General features: G+C 37.0%; 1 protein-coding gene across 8 annotated transcripts in view; it reads right to left on the reverse strand.

Annotated features, from left to right (window-relative positions):
* The window catches only part of glt1d1 (glycosyltransferase 1 domain containing 1), a 68,564-nt gene that overhangs the window by 27,448 nt on the left and 13,378 nt on the right, over positions 1–27,738 (reverse strand). For all 8 annotated transcript variants that reach the window (XM_079826806.1, XM_079826805.1, XM_079826803.1 and 5 more), the window contains exons 7-8: positions 4,779–4,877; positions 4,617–4,666 (exon numbers count right to left, since the gene is read on the reverse strand). In XM_079826806.1, the coding sequence (XP_079682932.1) occupies positions 4,617–4,666; positions 4,779–4,877 (149 nt within the window). The remainder of the gene's footprint in view (positions 1–4,616; positions 4,667–4,778; positions 4,878–27,738) is intronic.

Consider the following 27,738-nt stretch of genomic DNA (forward strand, 5'->3'; position numbering starts at 1 on the left):
ACTATTTGTGTTGAAATACATAATGGTGGCCAATCTGGTGGACAGAGATTCAAATTAAACTTCACTTGTCTCTGCTGAGGCAATATGTCAGAGGGGGAAAAAAATATCAATAAAAAAAATCTATCAAGGTATTCAAAAAGCTACAGAAACAGTAAAAGAGTTTGAGTGAGAAACTTTGAAGTTGTTACATGACTTTATGGTGCGTTCAAGACGGAAAGATCATATTTATGAGATGAATGAACATAAAACGGCACCAAAAAGTTATAATTAAGAGTGGGACTCTTTAGATTTTCTTTGAGCCCAAGTTTCCATATTTAAATATTCAGGCGCAAGAAGACATGAAAGAGACGAAAAGTGAGAAGAACCAAACACCATTGGTTCTTGATCCCAAATGAAGCTGAACATATGCAGTCAGATTCCTATAGTAAAACGTTCATGGTTGAGAAAGGAAGTAATTTGGGCTTTAGGTCTTGAGTGTTGACTTGCTCTGTTCCAGTTTCTCTTCTAACCTTTTCTCCAGACAAACTTAGGGAAGCAAACACATTATTATTCTTTGCCTTTGGCTTGTTTGTTTCCTCCTCCCTTTTTTTCAATCTTTTAAAATCTCTTTATTTCTAAAAATATTTGGCCATGTTTGTGACTAGTCTTGATTCTGCCCAGAAGGGGAGGGTGACCTCTCTACGGGGTTGGCAGAATGGCAGCACCTAGGCTTGGCACATAATCTGGAGTGGCAGATGGCCTGCCACAGGCTAGCCATTAGCTCCTAGCAGCTAACAAGCCTCCCCAAGCACCACATAGAACTGCAGGCCTACTAATAGTCGACAGCTTATGCTAGTCCCCCGCAGCCCCAATCCTTTCCATGATTCCACTGCTCTAGCTCGAGTGAGCCTCTAAATGCCTCTGATAAGTCCAGCTTAAAGCATGCTAATGTTGTTATCTTTGCTACATCCAATTAGCGCTACCTTGAAATCTGCAGAAACATGTTGCTCACATGCACAGACACTGACACAGCTTCTTTGAAAAGGATGTTAGGATGTGCTATGGGCTTTTGGAGATGTTAACTAGTCATGAGAGGATATACAACACGTGTGGAACTGTGTCACAGCTTTACCTGTGGTGATGACAGCAGGAATGGGTGTTAGCTGGAATAATTTGACCAGGGCATATCAACTACTTTCTTCCGAGGAATAGATTTTGTAGTAATGTACACTTTTTAGTGGAGGGCAAGCTTAAAGTAGCAACGCTACTAAAACACTTTTTTAGTAAGCAGCACGAGAGGAGGTCTATATACTATATGTGACCCATGCTGGAAAAATGAGTCGGAATGTGCACAGGCTAATTTCGAGCTACAGGCAAAACAAGTGAAAAATGAAAATTTTGGTCATTGGTTATGTTGGCGGAAGTTAGCCTATTTTCAGGTGCTGCATAATATCATTGCGTCTGCTGCACCCAAGTTCCTTGATTATTACGCAGGAATGAAAGTATAGTTCCTAGCCATATAGGCCCAGAAAATCGCAACTTTTCATTTTCCGTCAGTCTTAGAACACGATTTAACTACAGAAGAGTCAAGTTTTAAATAGGAAAAATATTTAAACTCTTTGGTCATTTTTTTGAGCGAGATGCTAACGGCCTAATCAGATTCAATGATCTATGCTAAGCTATGCTAAAAGTGCTACCGCCAGACACGGAGATCGGCTGAATAGATTCGAAAATGGTAAAACTCAACTGTTTTACTCCAAGGGAGTTGGAAAATGAGCCTATTTTTTTTTTTTAAATAGTGGCGTGTTCCTTTAAAAATGAACGTTTGGTTAACTGTTGGGTAAAACATCTGATGTGTAACATTAGTTTAGATCCGTGCGGTACAGTAGGTCTTATATAGCCTGGTCCTACCAGACTCTCGTACATTTCATTTGTACAGAGAGTCTGGCCACTCTCCATTGACAAGCGTTAACTTCCTTGAAGGCTGGTACTCTGTTGAAGTTTAAAACTATTGGATCTGCCCAGAGCCGCTCTGGATCTGCCATAACCAATCGCTGACGTTTGGTCATATGGTTTGGTCGTATGTCATGCGCTGTTTGCCTTAATTTCGCACATGGAAGTCCGTAAAAATAAATTTGCAGCCACCTCAGTGATAAAACCTAAAACTCGTGCATTTGGATTGTGATTTATTCAAGGTGGCGGGGAGAGTTGTGTGATCGGGAACACGCTGCTCACGTGGTCCATAACATGATTGTATGCTGTAAATAAAATATAATATGCTTGGTATGATAAGAATAAATGCTGCCGTAAATAACGGCACAATTCAAATGTTTACATGCTTTTCTTCCTTTTATTTTTTGAGCGTGATGAAATATATTGCTCTTGAAAATACTTGCCAGCATCTAAAGAAATACAAGTCTAGAAATGCATCCAAATTACAGCAAAGCGCAACCACACGGTGCTCTGCAGTGGTCAAAAAGGATATAAACAGTGAATTTTGAAGTGATTTATTCTTGAAAACTAAGATGTGGATTCGGACAGCAATTAAATTACCACACGACCTTGGTGTTTGTCAAAAGCAGTAGGTAATTCGGCCGGGGATTTTTATGCGGGTGGTGGGAGATGGACGGCAATAAAATCACTGACTAGCCCCTGTAAATGATGACAATACCTTACGACCACACGAGAAACAATTACCGGGGCTTCAGCCAACTCCTTCAACACTAACGGAGCGAGCTGGAAAATCAAACTTTTCCCGGGACACAACATCATGGCCACCAACAAAACTCAGCAAAGATTGTTCTTGCTCCGGCTTCTGGATATTTGGCAGCGGTGCCACAACGGAATGAATGGCTTGGCTCGCATCTTTTCTCCACCGCCATTACTGAACTACAACTCAAACTAGCGCACAACATCAATGTTATCGTTCTCAGTCACTCCCTCTGTTCGCTGATTGGACCGGTAAGTCCCAGACGGAGTACTGAAGGAAAAACAATTGTGGTATCATGGAAAAAAGTAGATTTTTTAAATTTTTTTATTCTATAGATATGGGGTTTGACTTGTTGTGTGTCAAATCTGGCGTTATTACCAGGGCAGGGCGCGCAACATTTCAAAATCCCTGGTAGCCCTTCGGGCTGCACTCTTGAGATTTTGGTAGTCCGAAAAGAATTTAACTAGCCCCAAATAAAAAAAGAGCATTTTTATGTAGAAAATTGGACTGGAGTCGAAATATCAATCAAAAACACAAATAAAAACACATGTATTTGGTTTTAACTGAACTGAAATTTCTATGAATTTCTATCCTGACCTGTCTTTTTTGGATCAGCAGAACTGAAATACCGGTGTAAATCCTTTCACCATTTAACATTCACACACACAAAGTGTCATCGATTTTCACAATTTTCTCCACTGCGCATGCAATCTCTTTCATTCAGCTACAAAAAAATACATGTAAAGTAGTAAGTTCTTTGGCAAAATTACATTTCCTTAATAGTCTAAACACACTCTTAAATTGTCAGTTTCCATCAGTGCAGCTTCCCGAACACACAACACTAAATATGTTCAACCCAAACTAAGACTGGATATAGGCTTTATCAGTTTACTGTCATATATACTCTGTGTTTTACAAAGTTGCTAAGTTATTAAACATTATTTGTTAACACTTAACAATAAGGTTGTATTAGTTAACATTAATTAATGTATTAATTAACCATGAACAACACCTCTGTTCAGCATTAGTTAATCTTTCTTAACGATAGTTCATAAAAATACAGCTGTTCATGGTTTGTTCATATATTAGTTCACAATGTATTAACTAATGTTAGCAAGATTTTAATAATGCATTAGTAAATGTTGAAATTAATATTAACAAAGATAAATAAATGCTTTATAAGTGCAGTTCATTATAAGTTCATGTTAACTAATGTTAACTAATGAACCTTATTGTAAAGTGTTACCCAATTAATATTTAATTGAATAGTATATCAAATATAATATTTAATATTTTTTGAATAACTTCGTCGTGTTTTATATAATGACCACTAGAAGGTGTTCTAGGCGTATGTTTTCCTTGATTGGTTTTCCCTGAAGAGTTGAAAATGGAAGTAAAAAAGTAATGCACGTTCGTTGCATTTTACCATGAAATGAGAGTTGTGTCTTTATCAAACAAACACAATAATGGTTTATCTCTCATCACAATTCATTTGAATGTCATTTATTTTTTAGTACTTGGCCCACCCGGATATAGAACCGCGCATCACGTACACGTACACAAACACACACACACGTGCTAGCAGCGTTAGCAGCTTTTTCCGGCGCCCATGTTAACAGATTAGAACATGTACACCGTACGCAGAGGCGTTTAAATGATTAAAACTAGAGGCATATCTTAACTTTAAGGTTACTTGTATCATGTAAACTACCTATATAACTTGTCAGCATGTCATATGCATATGTGACCCATTTTGACCCATTTAATGCATCCTTGTGGTATATTAATTTTTATTAATTTGTATTCAATTGTTTAAGTATTCATGTTTTCAAAAAAGAAAACAAAATATTTCTGACCCCACACTTTTGAACAGTAGTGTGCATTTGATTTGCCATCAAATATGTGTGGCTAAAGAGCAGGGACTTACCACTGGACCAATGATGATGAGGACCACTAGAGGGTTCTGACTGTGCCATTCTGTAAGAGAGATCAACAAATTTGATTGAACGCACATAATAAAAGAACTCCAATGATACAGTTTATGTTTCATAAAGAATGAGGTTGAACTGATTTTATAGAACAGCAATACCTGCAAAAGCTTCTAAAAGATACAGAGGATCCTTAACTCGTCTGAGTCCACATACCAGCAGAAACACATGTAGATTGTCCACTTGCTTTGTCCGTACACCTAAAACACAAGACAAAGAATGTCACATTAAGACAGTCTTGTAATATTTGTACATTGTATCATGATTTAATTTTGGGTACTTTTCAAATGCTTTTATGTATCGAGTTTACAGTTTTACCTATGATTTACATGACTTTCAATCTTAAAGGGAACATGACATGAGAAATCAAATTTGCCTTGATCTTTTGACATATAAGAGGTCTTTGTACCATTAAAACATCCTGCAAGTTTCATAGCTTAAAGGGTCCTCATTATAAATAGCATTGACTTAATCAAGCTCCAAAAATGGCTTGTTTTGATATAACAGAATTTGTGATGTCACACAAGCCAATACATTTGCAAATGACTGTCTCCAGGGCAAGACATCGACAAATAGTTTTACATTATCACACTATAGGCCCTGCCACTGTTCAGCTTTGTGTCACATCGAAAGCAAATAGAACCCATTATAATCATTGAGGCTGTCTACACTGGATACAGTATACAGATGTGCGTTCAGTTTCTGACATACTCCACGCACTTGAGTCTGTTGACAACAGGACAAGAGCAAAAGAACGTTCGCTTTGACGTGTCCATTTGCGTCTCTACAGACTTTAGAAGGATTTCCTTTAGAAGGAAACAAGTGGATGGTTTATTTGAATGGCTTTCTGGATCGCTTCAGAGAATGAAATGTTTCTTCTGAGCGTTTTGTAAACAAGGCACGTTGTACTTTAGAGTTCACCAAGAAACTTTTGTTGAAAGATGAAGCAGCCAAGCCAACTGTATTGGATTTGACAGCAGCTGCATCACAAACCGTAAGTAAATGATTTCATAAATCTTTGTCTGTTTAAGACATTGATACTGTTTTTCTATGCAATGACATTAGCCAATCATAACAGTGGCCGTTTACTGACAAGCCTTAAAGGGGGGGGGGGGGGGGGGGGGGGGGTAACACACACAGCCAATCTCATGTTACTCTTAAGTACCTATAGAGTAGTATTGCATCCTTTATATCTCAAAAAAGTCTTTAGTTTTATTAGATTTATAAAAGACAGATATGCTGTACTGACTCTTTCCGAAAAAAGCCACACGTACACACACACACACACATAAGCACACACACAACATGTAACCGCATCATAGACTCTCTATTTTTTCTGGTAAAATCACAAAATAAAATTTACACAAATGTGTCCCTGCTCTTGATACAGAATCACTGATGAACACCTTTGGTTTTAATGAGAAAAAGGGCAGAGGGGGTGTGGTTTAGCGAGGTCTGCATGGAGAGAGAGAGTCGGGAGAGTGGCGGTGAGTAAGTAGGTCAAGTTCAAATGATGAACACCTGTGTTTGATTACAGTGATTGGCGTGGAGAGACGGTATAAAACCAGAGGGAAATCATCAATGGAGGAGAGAGAGACTGACTGGGAACTCGTGCGGACACTGGGAGCTGCAAAAGCTGAGAGAACAGATTGTTGGAAACAAGTTATATAGTTCTGAGTTATTGAGAGCGTTGTGAGCGCAACGTTTACTTTGTGTTGGACAAAGAGAGTTCTGAATAAAAGCACGAGTTCCAGTTACACCGACCCTTGTCTTCCTCTTTGCTATTTGAACTTTGTTACATATAGGATGGTGGATTCAAACCCAGAACTGAACCTCAGACACACTCAACGGACAAAAGCTCTACCACTGGACCGTTATGAATTTATATCAAAAATCTCGGGACTGACAATATTGTATTATGATATAGTTAGGAGATGTAATGTTAAGGATGAAACTATCACGTTAAACATGACTTCTCATGACTTCCCCCACTCACCCACTTTTTAAAACAAATTTACGCCACTGGATCGCATTATGGATAACTTTTGATTCACTATACGTTAATGCACGCACTTACGCGTCGATTGCCAATAAAACAGACATTTGATGCATTTTACTCACCGCCTGCAATGATCTGCAAATCCAACGGTTTGCTTACAAAACATTCGTCACCGAAAATGCCATGAACACACTTGAAAAATAAACTGCATCCACTGTTCCCTTAATGCTGGGTTCTTTGGGAAGCTGAACAAGGTTACCTTTCCCTCACAACCAAAAACACACTTCTTTGGTGACATTGTTAAAGGGTTAGTTCACCCAAAAATGAAAATTCTGTCACTAATTACTTACCCTCATGTTGTTCAACACCCGTAAGACCTCCGTTCATCATCGGAACACAAATTAAGATATTTTTGTTGAAATCCGATGGCTCAGAAAGGCCTCCATTGGCAGCAATGTATTTTGCACTCACAAGACCCATAAAAGGTATACTAAAGACGTTACAAAGTCCATCTCACTACAGTGGTTCTACAATAATTTGATGAAGCGACGAGAATAGTTTTTGTGCGCAAACAAAAAATCAAAATAGCGTCTTTATTCAAATTTATTCTGGGCCTCAGACATGAACTCACGAAGCACCACGATGCATGAAACAGCATTAGACCCTAAAGGAGCCGCCCCTTAAAAACAGATAATTTTAGCTAGAGGGTCAGAATAAAGGTTGAAAATAAGAATTAAAAATGTTCTGCAAATATTTTTTGTGAAAAAAAATGTATTAACATTATAAGTGAACCACAAGGAACATATTAAAATAATTAAAACAATCCATGACCCCTTTAACCCCTAGGAGTCTGAGCTGTTTTGGGGCCCTTTAGAAGTTGACATGCTCTGACATTTGTGCTTTTTTCAGTTGCTTGTAAACACATTAATGACAAAAGTGTAATTACACTGTATTCAGCACAAACCGGGCTACCATAATATCTAAGTAACATGTATGTACATGCTTGTATTTTTGAGAGAATAATGTTTATGCATGGTCTTTGAAAAAAAAAAAAAAAATTAAAATTAAGGCCTCAAAACACACAATAGATATGTGTCCACAATACTTTTGACTAATGGGTGTAGTTGCCTAGAGTTTTTGCTTCAAACTGATGTGAGAATCATTGAGCCTACTCATTCACATAAACAATACACTGATTTAAAATTTGTAAGACACTTTTTCTTTACAAAGCCAGTATGCGAGGAGGCGACTCATGAATAATGCGGGGTATCACATCTGAAAGACAAAAGAACGCATAATGACCTGCATAATGAGCTGCGTAATGAATGAGCTTCAGGTATGTGACTGAGAGAGCAACAGGAGCAAAGGAAATACATTTTTTTGTAGTTTATTTAGGATGTAGTCAACAAAGGCCTATTATATTTTAAATGATCAAAAGATTTGACTACACTGCAAAAAATGCTCTTCTTATTTAGTATTTTGTGAATGTATGTGTGAAAGGGTCTATTGAGCACCCCCATATAGCAAAAATGCATGATCCTCGTTTCATAACACCTCTGCGAAGATTCGACTGTGAGATTGGTAGTCGAATCAGGCTCCATCAAATCTTCGACTATTCGGGGTCATCCCTAGCTTGTTTAGTGATTTATAAACAAAAATCTATTTCCAATTATATTATATTTGGTCAAATTATGCAGAAAAGTGCAAAAATATTATTTAGTTGTGTGTATTTAGGATACATGTCCGGTTTCACAGACACTGCTTAAGACTAAAATTAATGTTTGAGCGGTCTTAACTGAAAGCTTGCACTGACATATCTTAAAATATGTCAGTCAGTCAGTCAGTCAACTTTATTTATATAGCGCTTTTTACAATGCAGATTGTTTCAAAGCAGCTTCACAGTGTTAAACAGGAAAATAATGCAACAGAATTTTATTCGGCCGTACAGCTGCTCCGGAGAAAATGGTGATGTCATCTAGCTCATTTCGATTATCATAAAGTAACAATGTGGGCATTAGATTAGTAATTAGATCAGTAATTTTGTTTATATGGTTAATTTAGTTTATTAATTCGTTTTATTTGGATATTAAGTTGAAAAATTGAGTGTCCCCAACTGAGCAAGCCAAGCCAAAGGGGACAGTGGCAAGGAAACCAAAACACCATCAGGTGACCTAATGGAGAAAAATAAACCTTGGGAGAAACCAGGCTCAGTCGGGGTGCCAGTTCTCCTCTGGCCAATTAACAAACAGCCTATGATTATTATTCTGGCAACTTTACAGAACAGGGGTCAGATTAGATTGGATGATCGATTGATCGATTCATATTAGATTCATCGGTCATAATAGATCGGAATATTCAAAAGATCTATGTCAGTGTCATTGTTTTGTGTCAAGATGAACACCACTGATTTTTTTTCTAAGGCAAGTTTATAAAAGCTACTTAAATGTCATAGTTTAACTAATATCTACTCCTGGCTTTATCCAAGCACTATCTGTAAAACCAGGCCATACAATTATATGCTACTTATTATCTGGAATGCTAGTCCGCAGTGTTAAAAGTGCTCATATTTTGAGAAACACCTAACTACATGTGGGGAGAAACTGGTGATCCTGAATCAGATGTTTAAGCGTTTCTGAGCACTGAAATGTAATGTGACATAAATCAATGCATACATTCTGTACCTCCATCTGTAATGAGGCTAATCCATCAAACAAGGTCATAGAGATGTCAGAAATGCAATGAGTGCAAAACTGATTGCATGCTCAAAGTAGCGTGTCTGACGAGTACTTTATCAATATGGCATACATAAATAGTATGTATGCCATGTATATATATGGCATGGATCACAGCATACACAAAGAATAACAACAATCTTTAGGTATATTCTTTGGTTTAATGCAGAACACCTGGATCACTTGATTCTTGACAATCACTGAGGAGGATTAGGAAAAACTAAGGCTGTCAATTTGACACATTAACTTGTTTCAATTATATATAATTCCCTAGCCTAGAAATCTAGATGCACCCTAGAGGCAGAAAATCAAATTTGCAGCCAGGGTAGTCTAGCAACTCTCTGTTGGCTTGCGAGCTGGAAAAAACAAACTCTGGTCAGGCCAATCACATCGTGTATAGAGTCAGTGGGCGGGCTTAACATAATGACGGCAGAGTTGCCGCGGTTCCACGTGATACTCGTAAACAAAGAAGCTGGCGAACAGCGGTCTTTCGAATCAGCTTTAGCCGCGACTCTGGAAGACTTGGAGTTAAGCTTTTCTTTGAGAAAAGAACAAAGAACGGCACTGAAGTCATTCGTAAGAAAGGAAGATGTGTTCGGAGTTTTGCCGACTGGATACGGCGAAAGTTTAATCTATCAACTAGCTCCGCTTCACCGTCTTCGTTGCTCTGGTTGGTTGTAGCGCTATCCTATTGCGTGCAGAGGGAATTTGAAAGACAACTGTTTATCCCGCCCCTCGGATTTGTATGTAAATGTATAAAGGAATTTTCCTACCACTGGAGCAAATTATCCTCACTAAAGTACCATTCACAGAAGAAACACTTTTGAATTCAAAAGGCATATGGATTGCATTTGCAACAAAATTATTTTATTAATAATTCAAATTGTTTAAATGTATTTTTTTTAAATTGATTAACAGTCTTGAAAAAAAAACCACATAGGCACTGGGGGTGTAACGGTTCTCTGTAAAAAATTGAACTGACTGTTCTCCAAGTCTCAGAGAGTGTACAAATATTGAGTTCTCTTTCAAGTCTTGCGCTTGAATGGACAAATTCACACAAAAATTATGTCAACATGCCCGTCTTGATGAGTATCCTAGCAAACATAGGACATATCCACACAAAGCCGAAGCCTCATTCTAAAAAAAATCTCAAGAAATATCTGCGTACACACGAAACCACAGAAACGGACTCAAAACGATGTAGTATACATGCCAGACCAGTATGTGGCGCTGTAATTCTGCCACAGAGATACACTAAAAATGGAGAATAAGACTTGGAGCATGCGTCAAGACGTGGGATCATGACATAATTGTTTCACAAAATATATGGATCGTTTTCAGATTTATCCACTCTGGAACCCAGTTTAAAAAAAATTGCGGTTTCAGGCTCCCAAAACGGTGGATCCGTCTGGACGAAACGCTGATACGATTCTAAATTTTTATGTATACAGTTAAATGCGTCTCCGTGTGTACAGGGCCATAGTCTGTTATGCCTGTTATGCCTGCATGTGTACAGTATCAGTATTTTGGATCTGTGCATTGTCTTAAAGTGTTTTTAATGTTATTCATACAACAAAAGACAGGGAAATCACTCACTGTCCTTGATTAAATAGCTTTAATAAGGATTAATCTTTAATTTTTACATTTGATTACTTTATACAATTTCTGTACCTGAAAACTAAATGATATTTGTTCTTCTTTTCTTTATTTTTATTTGACAGTAGTCTTTTTTTCTTTGAACATGTCAAATACCGAACCGTTCCGAAACCGTGAACCTAACACCATAATACAAACCGAAACGTAAGCTATTTGAACCGTTACAACCATAATAGGCACATATATGTTCATGATGATACTCCATGTCCATGTGACAGTCCTTTCTGTTTTGTCAGTAGCTGGTATCTGTGGGAATGTTCAGTCCAAATCTGTGCTTTACCCCAGATCATCCCTCGTTTAAATCCCACCTATTCCAGATTATCCACAAAAATATGAGCGCTAGTGTATGCATGAGTGCATATGTGTGACGTTTACTCAGAGTCAGTGCAGGCTTGAACAGTGTTAACAATAATATATTTCTTATCATAAGCTTTCTTCACTGGACAAATACTAACAATGCAGATATTTTAATTCAGAAAAAAATAATTTCTGTCACCAAAATGAAAATTCTATAAAAAACAATAGGTTCCCCTGAATACTCCCCCATCTGTCCTTAGTCAGCAAACAGATAGTCCTGCCCAGAACTAACGTCAGATTGTGTCAATGCATTATAGTTCAATGCATTGATAACACAAGTCATGTGAAAGGGCCTTGAGAGTAAAGTAGTATTACACATACTATTTTTCATACGCAGAAAAAATGGGTTTCTATACATGAAAATACTGTGTATTGATGCTTTGAAATTTTAAGCAGCCACTTCCTCAAAACGGGATCCTCATATTTGAGGCTCCTTATAAATAATTGGGGTTATAGTACTACCTATCTTTCAGAAAACATATTCACAATGATTTATAATGTCTGTTTTGGGCAGGTAAAGCCAGAGCACAGTGCCATACGCCTAAGGACAACAGTGATAAATGAAATGAACTGTGCCACTCTTTTGGCTACAAACAGCCCACACACAAGCTGCTTAAAGTTGAGTACTGTTGCTTTTAGCAGAAATTTCTCCCCATTCCTGATCTGGAATTAGTTTTGCTTTAGTTTTCATCAATGATGTTAGTTTCAGCAAGACTAAGGCTGGTCAGAGGTCAGTATGAGGATAGCTTCCACTCTTAGATATAGTAGGGGGAGGTCACGAAGGTATGTGACGCGAGGTAAAGCTCTAGGATTAGATGACTGATCTAAGGGTACATGCTTACAATGGTTTAACTCAGAGACAAGGGCTTTGAGTGAATTTGTACCTGTAAAGTGAAAGACATTGATGGTTTCACCTCATTTACCCCATAGCTGGATAAGCTGCCGGACACAATAGCCCTACTGTTTATAAAGCTGTTTCTAAAAAGGGTAGTCAACATTCACACCCATAGTTTCTCTAATTTCTCTTTTTTTATTTTGAAAAGCTATTTCAGATATTTTACCCTCTTAGTATGCATTCAATTACAAATACTTCAGTGAATTTAATACATTTCTGGCAAGCACCAAATACAATTTTAATAAATTAGATGTTTTATTAGGGCCTGATTATTTCCAGTTTCTGAATTTCATTTGAACATTTTTATTTAGTTTTGACAGAATTGCCATTTAAATCTAAGGAAGTACAATTAAACTGTTATTAGACATTTATATGACTAATTTTACAGTTAGTGTTATGTTTCTGTATATTTTGTGTCCTTGTTTTATGTGTACTTTTATGTTTTCAGTCTTTTTGGTCAGTTCATGTCCTTTGTTGGATGTATCATTTGTTTTCTTTGTTTTGTTTGAGTTACTTTGCAGTCTTTTTTTTTGCATTTTTACTTATTTTCTAATAAACCTACTGCACCTGGATACTACTTATCTTCGTGTCTTAGTCGTGTCTTTGGGACCAGTATTGGGGAAAGTTACTTTTAAAAGTAATGCATTACAATATTGTGTTACTCACCAAAAAAACAAAACAAATTGTGTTACTTTGTTACTTTTTATGGAAAGTAAAGCACTACTTTACTTTTGCATACATTTTACGCAACAACACCAAAAGTTTTGGCAATTGTAAAGACCATTTCACATCAAAAGTGCTCAAGGCCCCGATATACTTCAAGCGAAATCAAAGAACAAGCTGATGTGAGGTCATTTTGAACAAAACCAGGCCAAAACAAACTTCATGGGGTTCGAAACATTATGGGGTTCTGGTTTCCGGAAAAGGTCGCTATGGCTGGTAAACACCTTTGTACTACCATTGGTCCGTGGCGATTACGTAATAGGTAAGTGTCCACCTTCTTTCCAGTTGAAATCTTTTCCGCTTCATTTTTCCTGTTCATTCTGTCGAGGTCACTCTGACGTGACTTTACTAGACTGCCGAATTGCAGATCTTGTGCAAACATATCGTTGCTAAGATCAGATTCTTTTCTTTATTAAAAAAATAAAGCTTGCTGTTTTCTCAATTTTGTTGTGTTTATTTTGTTATTGAGAGGAAAGCGAGCAGCACATATTTACACATTCATCTAACCATCGCTCTCAGCATAGTGGGCAGTGTCGGATGTTCACTAACAGTATATTTTGCCTCAAGTTATAGACAAACCATGAACGTGCACCCCAGGACCTATGTACTAACATTTTAATTAATAATTTGATACAATGCACTTACTGTGTACATACATGTCTTTACATTGTACTTACATTTATAAATGTAACTACATAAATTAATTACAGATGTAATTACACTGTTGACTCTTCCCTTACACCTAACCCTACCCTTAAACTTACCCATACCACCACACCTGTCCCTAACCCTACCCGTATTCCACATCCATATCAGCAAAAGTGTTTTGCAATACAATATAAACAGAGTAAGTACATTGTACTTATTTTTTGATGTAAGTACATAGTAGATAAGGCCACCTAATATAAAGTGGGGCCGGTTAATCTATTTAACTGATTCAAATATTCATAATTAATCATAATGAATAATTATTCATATTTCCCCTTTGAGCTAATTCGCTACATGGTTAATAAAGTGAGAATAAATACATAAAGTATAGTTGTATTATATAACATATTTAATTAGTGCAGGTTTGTGCAATATTCTTAGTTTGCATTTTACTGTTTTTTATTCATTTTAAGGAATGCTGAAACTGCTTTTGTGCAAGTGAGATGATTAAATGCATGCTCACATTAGGGCTTTTCATACTTGAAATAGTTAAGCCTGGATCATTCTAAATCCCAGGTAAACGAAATCCTGGGTTATTTTGTTTCACACTGGTCATAATTTACCCTGGGTTAACAATGAATACTGGGTATTCATAAAATGACGTTTCACACTGTACATTCCTAAACTCTGGGTTAACGTTCTTATTTGCTGTGTCAGTGTCATTGATTGAATAAACACAACCTATTTACATAAAAGCTTTAGCATTGCCGACTGTACTATCGAGTTTATACTGAATGGACATTTCGGACTAAAAAGGTAAGAAAGAAGTCTCTTCTTCACTCAAATTGTCGCATTTGTCAGCATTTGACATTTGTCCTCTCAAACGCTGAATTTACTGTTTACAATATGCAGTGTTTTTGTGACTGTCCAATGTCGGCTACACAAATATGAGTACGCCATTGGTTGTCTATTGCTAAACACCGCTCTGTTTCACACTGTACAAGGTTGGCACCACAATGCGGGGTTAAAAAGTATATTTTGTTGTCAATTTTAAAAGTAATGCGTTACTTTACTAGTTACTTGGAAAAATCTGATTACGTAACTCACCTAACTCACCCCAACACTGTTTATAACTGATTACATAGTATAAAAGTTGGTACATTATTTAATTTTGAGGCAATTATCTTAACAATTTAGAACAAACAATTTTTTTTAGAAAGGGGTTGTCTGCAATGCTTTGTAGCACTGTAGAGCAGTTCCATTAAAAATCTCTTATTCATAAAGACCTGCACAAGAAGACAGTGAGTAAAATACTTCACAATGCCTGAATATGTTTTAGCTTTTAGCTGTGGGTTTAATTTCACTCTTGGAGCAGTTATTCAAGACAAAAACAGACTTAAAGTAGCTTTAAGGTTTTTAAACACAAAAGTGCACTTGATATCACATCCTGTTGACGGGTATATCATGAACAGAGGACCTCTACTAAAGATTAGGTTCAGTTAATATGCATCATGGGCAAAGAATTTTCAAATACCCAAATCCAAAACTAAACTAACAGATGACATTCAAAAAAATAAGGGTTCATCAAAGGTTCATTAAAACAAACACACATACACAAAACAAGCCACAATTAACTACGGAGGTATTTTGCAACATCATAAGTGCAACATAATAAATTAAGTTTATCTGAAGTAAATCTGCAGTTATTCTCAGGTTGGTTAGTGCTTGATTACAACACAATCTTGTGTCATCTGAGCGTTCGGATACACGTTCAACATCATGGCACAGCTCACTATTACTGTAATTCTGATCAGACACATGAGAGCAGATGATTGACTGGAATCCTGAAAACCTTTTTTGGAGGACTCTTCGATTAATGTTTTCTGCTTTGAAGTGCATTCATTTATCCGCTAGAGGCACCGACATGCTTTATTATGGATCTAAAAGAGCATGCATGTCAGCCTGAAACAGGGCACTGTCACCGCAACAACATTTGAATGTGAACAGATGATCAAACAGATACAGCTGAAGATAAAGTGTGATGTCTGATTTCAAAGGCTCTGCTGCACTGGTGTGCAGTCTAAATGGTTACCTAAAGAAAGTAACGGCATGACTAATAACCACGCTAAAAGTAGTTCAGCAGAGAGATTAGCCTTCACTGCCAGAGACTGCAAATACTTCACTCCACCGTGTGGCTGGAAGGAAAATAGACTTTACTACAATCTAGAAACACTGGACACACAAGAAAATGAAATATTTATTAGGCTTACATTGGTGTAGATGGCAAATTCAAGTGAACTAGTAATGATACACTGATTAAGTCCTACATATAAAGCTGTCAGGTTTACTGTCATTATTTTCTCTGACTTAATATCTAATATCTATGGATATTAGATATGTCTTTAATATCTATAGATCTTTAAAAAATATATAAATAATAATAATAAAATAATACATATATAATCTATAATATATATAAATATAAATGTTTTATATATAAAAAATAATATTTTTTCTTAAATATATACATGCTTGTGTGTGTGTTTATATATAAATAATAATTAACAGAGTACACACACATATATTATGTAAACACAAACTTTTATTTTGGATGCGATTAATCGTGATTAATCTTTTGACAGCCCTAATATAAATATTTTATATATAAATATTTAAAAATATCTTAAATATATACATGCATGTGTGTGTTTTTATATATACATATTAATTATACATAGTACACAGACATATATTATATAAACACAAACTTTTACTTTGGATGTGATTAATCGCAAATAAAATGTGTGTGTTTTACATAGAAACTGATATATAATATTTATATATTCAATATTCAACAAATAAATGCAATATAAAAGCTAAAGAAACAGAATCATCATGCAAAATGTTCAAAGCTCAGAATATTGGCAAAATATATATACATTTAAAATATCAGTTTCTATGTATTTAATGTTTAATGTTAACTACCCATCTACAATTTTATACACTGCATATGAAACTATAACTTTATTCAATCAAAAAGAAAATCAATAAAAAGTTTGGTCCCACTTTATATTAGGTGGACTTAACTACCATGGACTTACATCACAAATAAGTACAATGTACTTATTGTGTTCACATTGTACTGTAAAACACTTTTGCTGATATTGAGGTTGGATACGGGTAAAGTTAGGGACAGGTGGGGAGGTATGGGTAAGTTTAAGGGTGAGTTAAGTTGTAAGGGAAGTGCCAACAGTGTAATTATAAATGTAAACAGAAATTAATTACAGATGTAATTACATGCAGGTATTTTAAAAAAATGTAAGTACAATGTAAAAAACATGTACGTGCACAATAAATGCATTGCATCAAATTATTAATTGAAATATTAATACATAGTAGTTAAGGCCACCTAATATAAAGTGGGTCCAAATTTTTATTTATTGACTACATGCACTCTCCGTACCCTAGAAACATGTCTGATGTCGAAAATATTTCCAGGCACCTTGCATGCTGTGAATTTGCAAACTCTTTCCCACAGTAACTTTAACTTTGAAGTAAGTCCACGAATGCCTTTGATCGTGTACTCTAATCTAGTGTTAGAGGATTTGTGCACGAGAGTAGTTTACGGCGGATTATAGCCCTCCTTAAACAAGAAAGAAGGGGGAATATGTCCTCCACTTCACTGTAAACAGCCGCCATCCATTTCACTCCTGTCCAACTCATGATGGATGGACTGATATATGGAAGGTCTGTCTATCTATTCTTTTATCATTCGTCTGCCTTCAAGCAGTGGCTGAGCCGTAGACAAGCTTGCCAATTTTCTGCCATCTCTCCGTAGGATCAGATAAGAGTGCTTTGACAACTTGAGAGGCAAATATAATTACTGTAGGATGAATTACACCTCAAAGGTTTAAAAAATAAAGAAAACCTAGTGGGTTTGCCCATATGTGTGAGTGCAGTGGTAGAGCAAGTGTCTTTTCTCCCGCTTTAGATCTAAGCGTTCACATGAAAGAAAAAGAGGAGGATATAAACAAACAGGCCTGTCACTGAAGGTGGAGGGAAAAACTAAATGAAAATAAAGGCAAAAGCAGCACATATCTCCAGGGGGAGGAGAATATTCGTCTTCACGTTCCACAGAAACTGATCTGGACAAACAAATAGTTGTGCTCAACATGTTTTCCCCAGTACCTGTCTTCCCCTTACCTAAGAAAGGTCTTTTTTTCCTGGGTTTACTCTTCTTTTTTTTCTAGCCTGCATGCCTTTGATCATAAGAGCGACTTTAACATGAATAGTGGTGTGAATGTTTTTAGTGGGTGATTAAAATACACATGGGTGTATTTCTTCCTCTAAAAAAAAGCCATCATTTAAAATTGCCGGCCTTAAAATGGTCAAAAACATTTAAAGCATTTGTGAACCCTGGCTAAACAGACAAATTATGAGGTTAATAACACAAATATCTAGATATGTCACCAATGTCACTATATATGTCACTATATTAAATGAGATAAGCATGAAGGCAGTTTACAATTAGTTGTCCATTACTAAACAATCTGCTGCAACATTTTAGCACCGCAACGTTTCACTGTAAACCAGATTTTACAGAAAAACTGTGCATATTTTTTTCGATACAGCTGCTTTGTAACAATGTGCATTGGTGCTATATAAATAAAACTGACTTGACATAAACCTTTGGCATCGCAATTTGCAGTTCATCTCCCAAAAGCAGTGTTGGAAAACCTACAGTTAAAAGCAGTGCTAATGGCATTTCAAAATCACAAGAGTGCAGTTTTGCTTAACTCAGAGTTTATAAATAAAAAGACACTTGTGAGACGCACTGCCTTTAGTCCAAATACAACACCATGTCCAACAGCCCTGAAAGCGCAGCACTTCCGGGAAAGAAGGTCAATGTACACGATCTAGTTTAGAGACATCACTTCCTGTGTGTGAGGTCTCTACACGATCTGGCGTAGTTTACGCAAACGCCAGAAGTGCTCTCGCGCTCGTATACAGTAAACAATGAGTGACGTATACGAGCGCGAGAGCACTTCTGCCGTTTGCGTAAACTACGCCAGATCGTGTAGAGACCTCACACACATGGACATGGTGTTGTATTTGAGGTAAAAAATGATATAAATACTGTTCGGTTTATCGCACAAACCGATCGTTTCGTGTCTTAAAACATTAATGTGTCGTCACGAGCCGCATGGATTAATTTGAAGTTGTCTGTGCATGTTTTTTTTACCCTAATAGATTTAGTCACCATTGACAAGCATTATATGAGTGACACACAGCAACGGTTGAAGCTAAAAATCTGCATTTTTGTTCTACTGAAGAAACAAAGACACCTACACCTTGGATGGCCTGGGGGTAAGCAGATAAATGTCAAATTTTCATTTTTGGGTGAACTATCCCTTTAAAAATAAAAGGACAGTCTTACAAAAATGTAAACCGATTAATCAAAGTTAATTTTGTTTTTGCATGCTGTACATACAAATAAGAAATGCTAATTTGTATTCTTTTTTTTAAGTGGCCAGAATAAGGTTTACTGTGCTTGTTTGCAGGGCTGCACAATTTGGTCAAAAGATGTGTGATTATATATCAATACGATTATAAAATAATAATAATGTTTAAGACCCCAGCACAGATGGTGCTCCATTTCTTCTTCTTTTTCTCCGAAATGAATCTCATTTTTGAGGGCTTAAACATGCTCGAAAACTCATGAGACTTTGCACACACATCAGAACTGGCGAAAATTTACATCTGATGGGTTTCAGAACTAAGTGTGGCAAAATGGCTCAATAGCCCCGCCACCTCTCATGCTGTGTTTCATGCACATCTATGAAAATTGGTAAGCACATGTAATATCTCAATACCTACAAAAAAAAGTATTTTACAGCCAAACCCTAAACCCGACAGGAAGTCAGACATTTTTCATTTCCTTTGTAATTTTAGTGCAGTTTTTGCCATTTCCAGGCATTGTACTTTAACAAACTTTTCCTAGAGTTTTAATCAGATCAACATCATACTTGGTCAGTCTTGTAAATTGATACAAATTTGGGACCAAAATTATTCAGACACTTTGACCTGACCATGCTTTGCTTAAGTGTTTTTTCTTTAATTGCTAATGCGACCTTTTACACCACAGACTGTACAAAATTATGCTTGGTAATTGGTTGACCTAAATTGGTATTATCCAATTGTGTACTTACATTTAACAGCTGACAGCTGATTGGTTGACAATCAAGGTTGATTGTAATCCACATACCTTTCAAAAGTATCTGACATTATCAAGATGAATTTGTTCTGACAGTTTAACTCTGATTTCGTCATATTTTATTACCATTTTCTATATATAGCGAATAAACTGTGATAAATGTAAGAAAAAGTTGAAGGTGTCAGAATAAATGTAGGTTTTAATGTATATATATTAGTCGTCAAAATTTGCAACATATCGTCATAACATCTTCATACATCTTCAAAAAGAGCTTCCGATAACAGATAAGTGTCCCTATTACGCTTTTTCGAATATTACCTTCCATCTAGTGTGTAATATAGTTTGTGAATGTAAAAGGTCTGCAATGTTTGAAAGATCAAAGTGCTCGATAAATGGAGTTATTGTCTCTTCAAAAGAAAAAATTGATTCTGAACTGCCTGAAACAAATGTGCATAATGCCAGCCTATGGTATTCACTGGCTGCTCGCAAACAACATCTACTTTGACCCTCAAACACTGTATTTGAAGCTGAGGCCTGGAACAGTTTGGTTCATGTTGTCGACATGTCGAGAAGACGCTGTTTTCAGCATTGCAAAAGCAAACCCACTTGCATGCACTTCCAATGGATAAGGGCTCAAATTGATGAGGTAAAACTGATGCTATCGTTGCTGTTCATATTACTGTGTATACAAGTGCTGAGGAAGCCTTCAGAGCTAAAATTCAGATATGGTAATGGATGTTTCACATGCTGTAAGCGATTGACCAATCACAACAGACTGGGCCATCTGACCAATCAGACCAGAGTAGGAGGGGCTTAGAGAGACCAAATCCTTTATTGAACCGTTTCATACACTGGGTCTCATCGACACTGGGTCTCATTCACTTAGCATGCGTACGAGCGATTTTAAGAATAAATCACAATTTATATTTGTAATAATTTTTGTTTCCCGAAATGTACTAAAAAATATATAGGAACAACTAAAACCGCAAGTACGCAAAAATAACTTACTCTGAATGGCTTTATAATCGTGTTAAGAAGGTATATTTCATCCTAACATGACTATAATTACATATTGCATTAATTGTATTATATAATCCATTTATAAAATTATGTAATTAAATGATTAAAGGCGTGATGAACTGAGAAATCAACTTTCCCTTGAGCTTTTGATAAAAGGTCATGGTAATATAAGAATATCCTGTAAATTTCAGAGCTGAAAACTTCCTTGCTAGTCAAAGAAAAGCTTTTATTGACACCAGGCCCAGAAAATGAGAGCTCTCAGAATATGCGGACCTCTTACGTAACAGGACCTAGATGCCGCCTGTACAGAAAAATATGCTTCTGTAGCCCCGCCCACCACCTAGTGAGCTAAGGATAGCGCTACCAAGCTATAAACATGGCGTTGCAGTCCTTGCATAAGCTTCTTTCTGAACACACACTTATGTGAGTAGGCTAACACATGTTTTTTTATATGTGTTAGTTTTGCATAACATTACAGATCGTTTGAAATCTATTGATTACATACCTTAGCACGCTGTCACAGGGTGGAGAAGGTGTTATTGGTTCACTCGTGATCGGACTTGTAATGTTATGGGTCAGGCGCGAGTGTGTGTGTCTCCGCGTCCGCGCGAGTGTGTGTGTCCGCGCAACGCGAGTGAGGGAGTGTGAGTGTGTGTGTGTGTCCGCACGAGTGAGTGTGTGTGTGTGTGTGTGTGTGTGATTCCACGCAAGTGAGTGTGTGTGTGTGTGTGTGTGTGTGTGTCCGCGTGAGTGTGTGAGTGAGTGTGTATGTGAGTGTGCGTCCGCGAGAGTGCGTGTGTGTGTGATTTAATCATTGTGTTTGTTTGATATTTTGCGAGTCCTCTGAGCATTTCCCCAGATACCATATGGTAAATAGTAAATGGACTGCATTTATATAGCGCTTTTAACAGACCAATGGCCATCCAAAGCGCTTTACACATTGCCTCACATTCACCCATTCACACACCGACGGCGGTGTCTGCCATGCAAGGCGCCATCCAGCTCGTCATATGGACTGAAGGTAGCTGAAGCTAATTAAATATGCAAATCTTATCCAATCCTAGCCGTGGGCGTTTACTTCCAAGTGTTCAGTGTTCCAAGTGCGCCCATCAAATCCGAGTGTTTTTCAGAGAGCCTCAAAACCAAGGCAGAAAATAGCCTATTACTTATTCATTATGATGTTTTTGAATGTAAAAACCACGCAAACGTCATAAGTTGACCTCAGACAACAGTATAAAAAAATTAAAAAAGCCAGTTCATAACACCTTTAAATAATACAATTTAATTTCATCTTAAATCAATTCAATCATATACAGTAAAAGAGTAAGAAAAGCTGTGTTATAGCTTCAGGTGCAAGGTTTCTCTGAATAACGCAGCTGTTAATGCGAGCGCTGTAATCTGGGTCTTTATAAAAGGTGTTTATTGTGAGAACTGGTGAGCATGGCACACTTGGCATTGCTCGAGGTTCCAAGCGAGAGTGTGTCTTCGAACAGAGGCAAGTTTGACGAGAGTGACGAAAGGCTGTAAGGAAAGTGTGTGCAGAAAGCCCTGGTCTGGGTGTGTTTTATGCAAATGACTAACCTCATGCCCGCGGTTGCTCATTTAGAATACTCCTAATTCCTAACATTAGAATGAGGTTAAGAACAAATTCATGTGCGTACGAACGTGTTGTGAATCAGGCTGAGATTTTTCATGAGAATTTCTCCTGTGCGTACAAATACGAAAGAATCCACGCAATTATTATTGAATCAGACCCACTGTGAGAAAAGAGGTGATGTGCAATGTATATTATGAGAAAATTAGAAGTGAAAACACAGAGACTCATGAGGAGCTCAATGACCTAGTCAAAAGTTCCTGCAATACTTACACCTCCAGACAGCTCAAAGCCCCAGAGAAGAATAAAAAGAAACAAAACTTCACTCTTGCCGCTCACATCTCTGATAACACTAAATCATCTCTGCATAAGGACCTCATTTCCCATGAGCCCCTGCAGGCGCGACTCTCATCATCACCCAGTGCTATGGAGGGGGTCTATAGTGCACAATCCCAGAGGACCACAGAGATCTTCTGTGTCATGTGAAAACCCGCTCCACCTAAAAAACACCAACACAACTATAGACCTCCAACCTGGGTGTGATCCAGAGATGACATCTCCACTATCCCATAATCCACTGAACGTGGTAGGAGGTCAGACCACCTGCTTTGATAGAGCTGCAGAGGCTTGCGTCGACTGATCTCAGAGCAGTGGCACCAGCCCCAGGGGTCTCCACAAACAAGCATGGGCTTATGTAGAGATCAATCTTCAATGCAGAGCAGCAGGCGCACTGGAGCAGATTACTCCGACACGCCAGCGCATGAGCTCAGGAGAATGGATTAGATATTCTGGGCCTTGAATCAGTCTCTGCACATTTAGCTTTTTATAGAGTAAAGCAACATGTTCCTAGGAATTGGGTCTTTTCATTAGTGATGGGCTGATATACACCTAGGGCCCTATGATTTCCGCGATCACCGAATCGCGGACGGAATCGCGGAATTGGCATATTAACGCGGAATCTATTGTTAACGCGGAATTTCCCGGAATTTGACATATTTGGAATGAAATGCGGTTTTGTGTGGGAGAAGAACGTATGTCTGGGGAAATGCAGACCGGGGGAAGCAAATTTGGGCAACACAACTCCTCCCGTCATTTCAGCTCCTCCTTCAAAACACTGAAAGTATGGCGAAGCGGCTCCACGGCTCTGCTTTCGTCGGCGAAAAAGTTAAGAAACTCAACGATAAGCCCTCAGTACCGAGCCGAGCAGTTCCCTCAGGGAGTGCTTGCTGTATTGTGCCTTGTTTTTAATGCACTTTAATGTACTGTATGGGAAATAATGCCTTAAATGAACTTGAGAGGAAATGAGATGCGCGGGTCAGCGCGTCTTATGTTGCCTTCACGTGCTCTCGGAATTATCGTAATATACAAGTTTCCTAGGTAAACATTGCACATGAACGCCCTCACATTTTGAAACTTGAATGCAATGCGCTCGTAATCACGACTTCAGAAGTCGGAATCATCAAATTTCCGATAGCACGTGAAGGCAGCATTATCCACATCATGTTTGGCTGAGGTAGCTCTTAAAGTGACAGTAGCACTGATAATGTCTGTCATTAATGTTCAAAGAACAACGGGAACAGAAGATTGTAGCTTTAATGATGATTAATCTATATTTCACTTATTATTTATGCAGTTAAGAAAGGTGTTGATAACTTTATTCAATTTCTGTGTAGACTATGTCTGAGAGGGAAGGCCACAGGCAAATATAACATTTATTATAATAGATTTATGTAAAGATTGTTTTAAGTTCAATTAAATTAAAAGTTTTTTTAAAGCCTAATAAATGTTGAAATTGGTAGCTTTCGGTTATACTGTAATGTAACGTCATCAATGTTTCATATAGACATTAATATCAGTGATACTGGCCTTCATTCATAAAAAGATGCCATTACAACACACATTTAAAATATGCTGTCTTTAAATTGTTTCTAAATTAATTTGGAGAGTAACTGAAATTATTACAATATCAAAATATAAAAAACTTAATTGCAATTAATCATGATTAATTACAGAAAAAAATGTGATTAATTCTTTTTTTTTTATTATTATCAATTCACAGCACTAATATCTAGTTGTGACTTGAAGTGCTTAGAGTGCAGTGTTATGTTTCAGTATTTGTCCTGAAAAGTAAATGTGATGTTTGTTACCTCAATAAATTTAAGGTCATTCCTATTTTATGTTTTATGTTCTATTATATTAACATTAAAAACACTCTTTTTACGACTAAAATAACAGTTAAGGGTAAAAAAAACTGAATTCCCAAAAATTAAAACGGAAAAAACGGAATTTGGGAAAAAATAAAATGGAATTTGGGAAAAAATAAAACGGATTTCATAGGGCCCTATACACCAGCCTCAAAAGTATTTGGACACTTTTGAACACTTCAGTCACACTAATAAATCTGAATGCCACTGCATTATACAAAATCTATAATCTAATCTCTGCATCTATTTCTGAGAACTAACTTTTGACAAAAACTTTTTTCTTTTTTAGGAAATATTTTGCTTGAAAAGCATGCTTGTTGTCTAATAAATAAACAAAATGCCATTTGCTTTGTTTTGTTTTTGTTATATAATGTTATATACACTACCATTCAAAAGTTTGAGGACAGTACTTTTTTAAAATAAATCAATACTTTTATTTAACAAGGATGCAATAAATTGATCAAAGGGGACAGTATAAGTTATTTATAAAATTACAAAAAATATTTAAAAAAATATATATATTTTTGAAAAAATGCATCACGGTTTCCACAAAATATTAAGCAGCTCAACAGTTTTCAACATTGATAAGAAGAAGAAATGTTTCTTGAGCACCAAATCAGCATATTAGAATAATTACTGAAGGATCATGTGACACTGAAGACTGGAGTAATGATGCAGAAAATTCAGCTTTGACTACAGGAATAGCAATCACAGGAACATATTAAAATAATAAGAAAAACGTTTTAAATTACTAATGTTATAAATAATAATAATGTTTCACTATGGAACCATATTTACTATTGTACCAAACAATAGTGAATCTGCAAAAAATCATCTACAAAATTGTGATGTGGGTTAGTTCATGCAAAAATGAAAATTCTGTCATCAGTTTCTCATGTTGTTCCAAATCCATAAGACTTCCATTCATCTTCGGAACACAAATGAATATATTTTTAATGAAATCTGAGATTTCTGTCCCTCAATTGAAAGTCCATGCTTCCATTGAAACTCTGAGGCTTCAAAACATTAATGAAAAGATTGTCAAAGAAATCCATATGAATCAAGCAGTTTAATCCAAGTTTTCTGAACAGACACGATTGCAGAATTTCCCTTTTTGGGTGAACTATCCCTTTAAAGGGATAGTTCACCCAAAAATGAAAATTATCCCCTAATTTACTCACCATCAAGTCATTCTAGGTGTATATGACATTCTTCTTTCATACAAAGTAATAGTTGCAGTAATAGTTGCTCTGTTTTTTAAGTCCATAAAAAGTGCATCTGCCCATCAAATAACTGCTCCACGCGGCTCTGGGGTGTTAATAAAGGCCTTCTGAAGCAAATCGATGCATTTGTGTAAGAAAAATATCCATATTTAAAACTTTATAAAGTAAACTTTCGGCCAACCGCCTTCCCTGTTCAATTTATGGAAAAATTGTTGAACGTTCCCCTGCCGATCGAAAGACTAATGCGACCAGGTAGGCTCGTCATGACGTCACGTACACATCTTGAGTTTCACTTTCAACTTTCAACACTTTTCCACGGAAGGCGGTCGGCCGAAAGTTTACTTGATAAAGTTTTAAATATGGATATTTTTCTTACACGACCGCGTCGATTCGCTTCAGAAGGCCTTTATTAACACCCCAGAGCTGCGTGGAGCACGTTATTTGACGGACAGATGCACTTTTTATGGACTTCAAAAACAGAGCTAATACTGCAATTCTAAAGCTTGGATTAGCCTGGACTTTTGTAATATAACTCCGATTTTATTCGTCTGAAAGAAGAATGTCATATACACCTAGGATGATTCGAGGGTGAGTAAATTATGGGCTAATTTTCATTTTTGGGTGAACTATCCCTTTAAGACATGTACATTTCTTTAAAAAACAACAAACTTTTCTATCATCTAATGGAATGTGTGAAGAAAGTGAATGTGATTAAAACAAGCTTCCACTAAACCTAAGTTTTTGGGGGTTTTTTTACTTAAAAGGGGCTATGAATTTTCATGTACTGCTTGCCTTTTTTGCTGCCAGTGTGTGAACAGCTTTTAAATGAAACCTAAAAAACGAGACCTTTCCCGACTTCCCAGGTTGTCTATGCAACCCTGTACACTGATTTTAAAGTGAAGGAAACTATCATAATACTGTAATTTTAATTACCTCGTCTGTCATCATGATGCCGGTGAATTGCAGAGCTGATGCAAGCATATCCACATTGCTATGATCAGATGCTTTCTTAACTGCTTTTTTCTCACCGCTGTCATTTTTGTTGTTAATTTTGTCATTGGGAGGAAAGCACGCAGCACATATTTACATATTCATCTAATTTCGACTCCCAGCAGCATGGGCTGTGTTGGGATGTTTGTTAACAGTGTATCACTAAAAAGGTGTTTCCAACTTCTTTTTACTTCTAAGAGTATCAGGGCATTGAATCATGTTCAGTCTCTTGTACGTTACATGTGCACGAGTGAGAGCACAAGCAATAAGCTGCTGGCTGCAGTTCACTTAATGGCCATCAGTGGCGCTAATAACAAGGGTTTCTGGATTCTAAATTTGGCCTCTTTAACCAAAACAGACAAACAATGTAAGTGATATCAAGGACAAATACACTATATTGCCAAAAGTATTAGGACACCCCTCCAAATCATTGAATTCAGGTGTTCCAATCACTTCCATGGCCACAAGTTGCCGACTTTCTGCAGAGTCAATTGCTACAGACTTTCAAACTTTGTGTGGCCTTCAGATTAGCTCAAGAAGTGTGTAGAGAGCTTCACTGAATGGGTTTCCATGGCCGAGCAGCTGCATCCAAGCCTTACATCATCAAGTGCAATGCGAAGTGTCGGATGCAGTGGTGTAAAGCACGCCAGAGCAAAACTCTAGAGCAGTGGAGACGTGTTCTCTGGAGTGACCTATCACGCTCCTCTGTCTTGCAATCCAGTGGACTAGTCTGGGTTTGGTGGTTGCCAGGAGAACGGTACTTGCCTGACTCCATTGTGCCAAGTGTAAAGTTTGGTGGATGGCCC

Source organism: Gobio gobio, assembly GCF_949357685.1.
Source record: "Gobio gobio genome assembly, chromosome: 10".
NCBI classification, from domain to species: Eukaryota; Metazoa; Chordata; class Actinopteri; order Cypriniformes; family Gobionidae; genus Gobio; species Gobio gobio.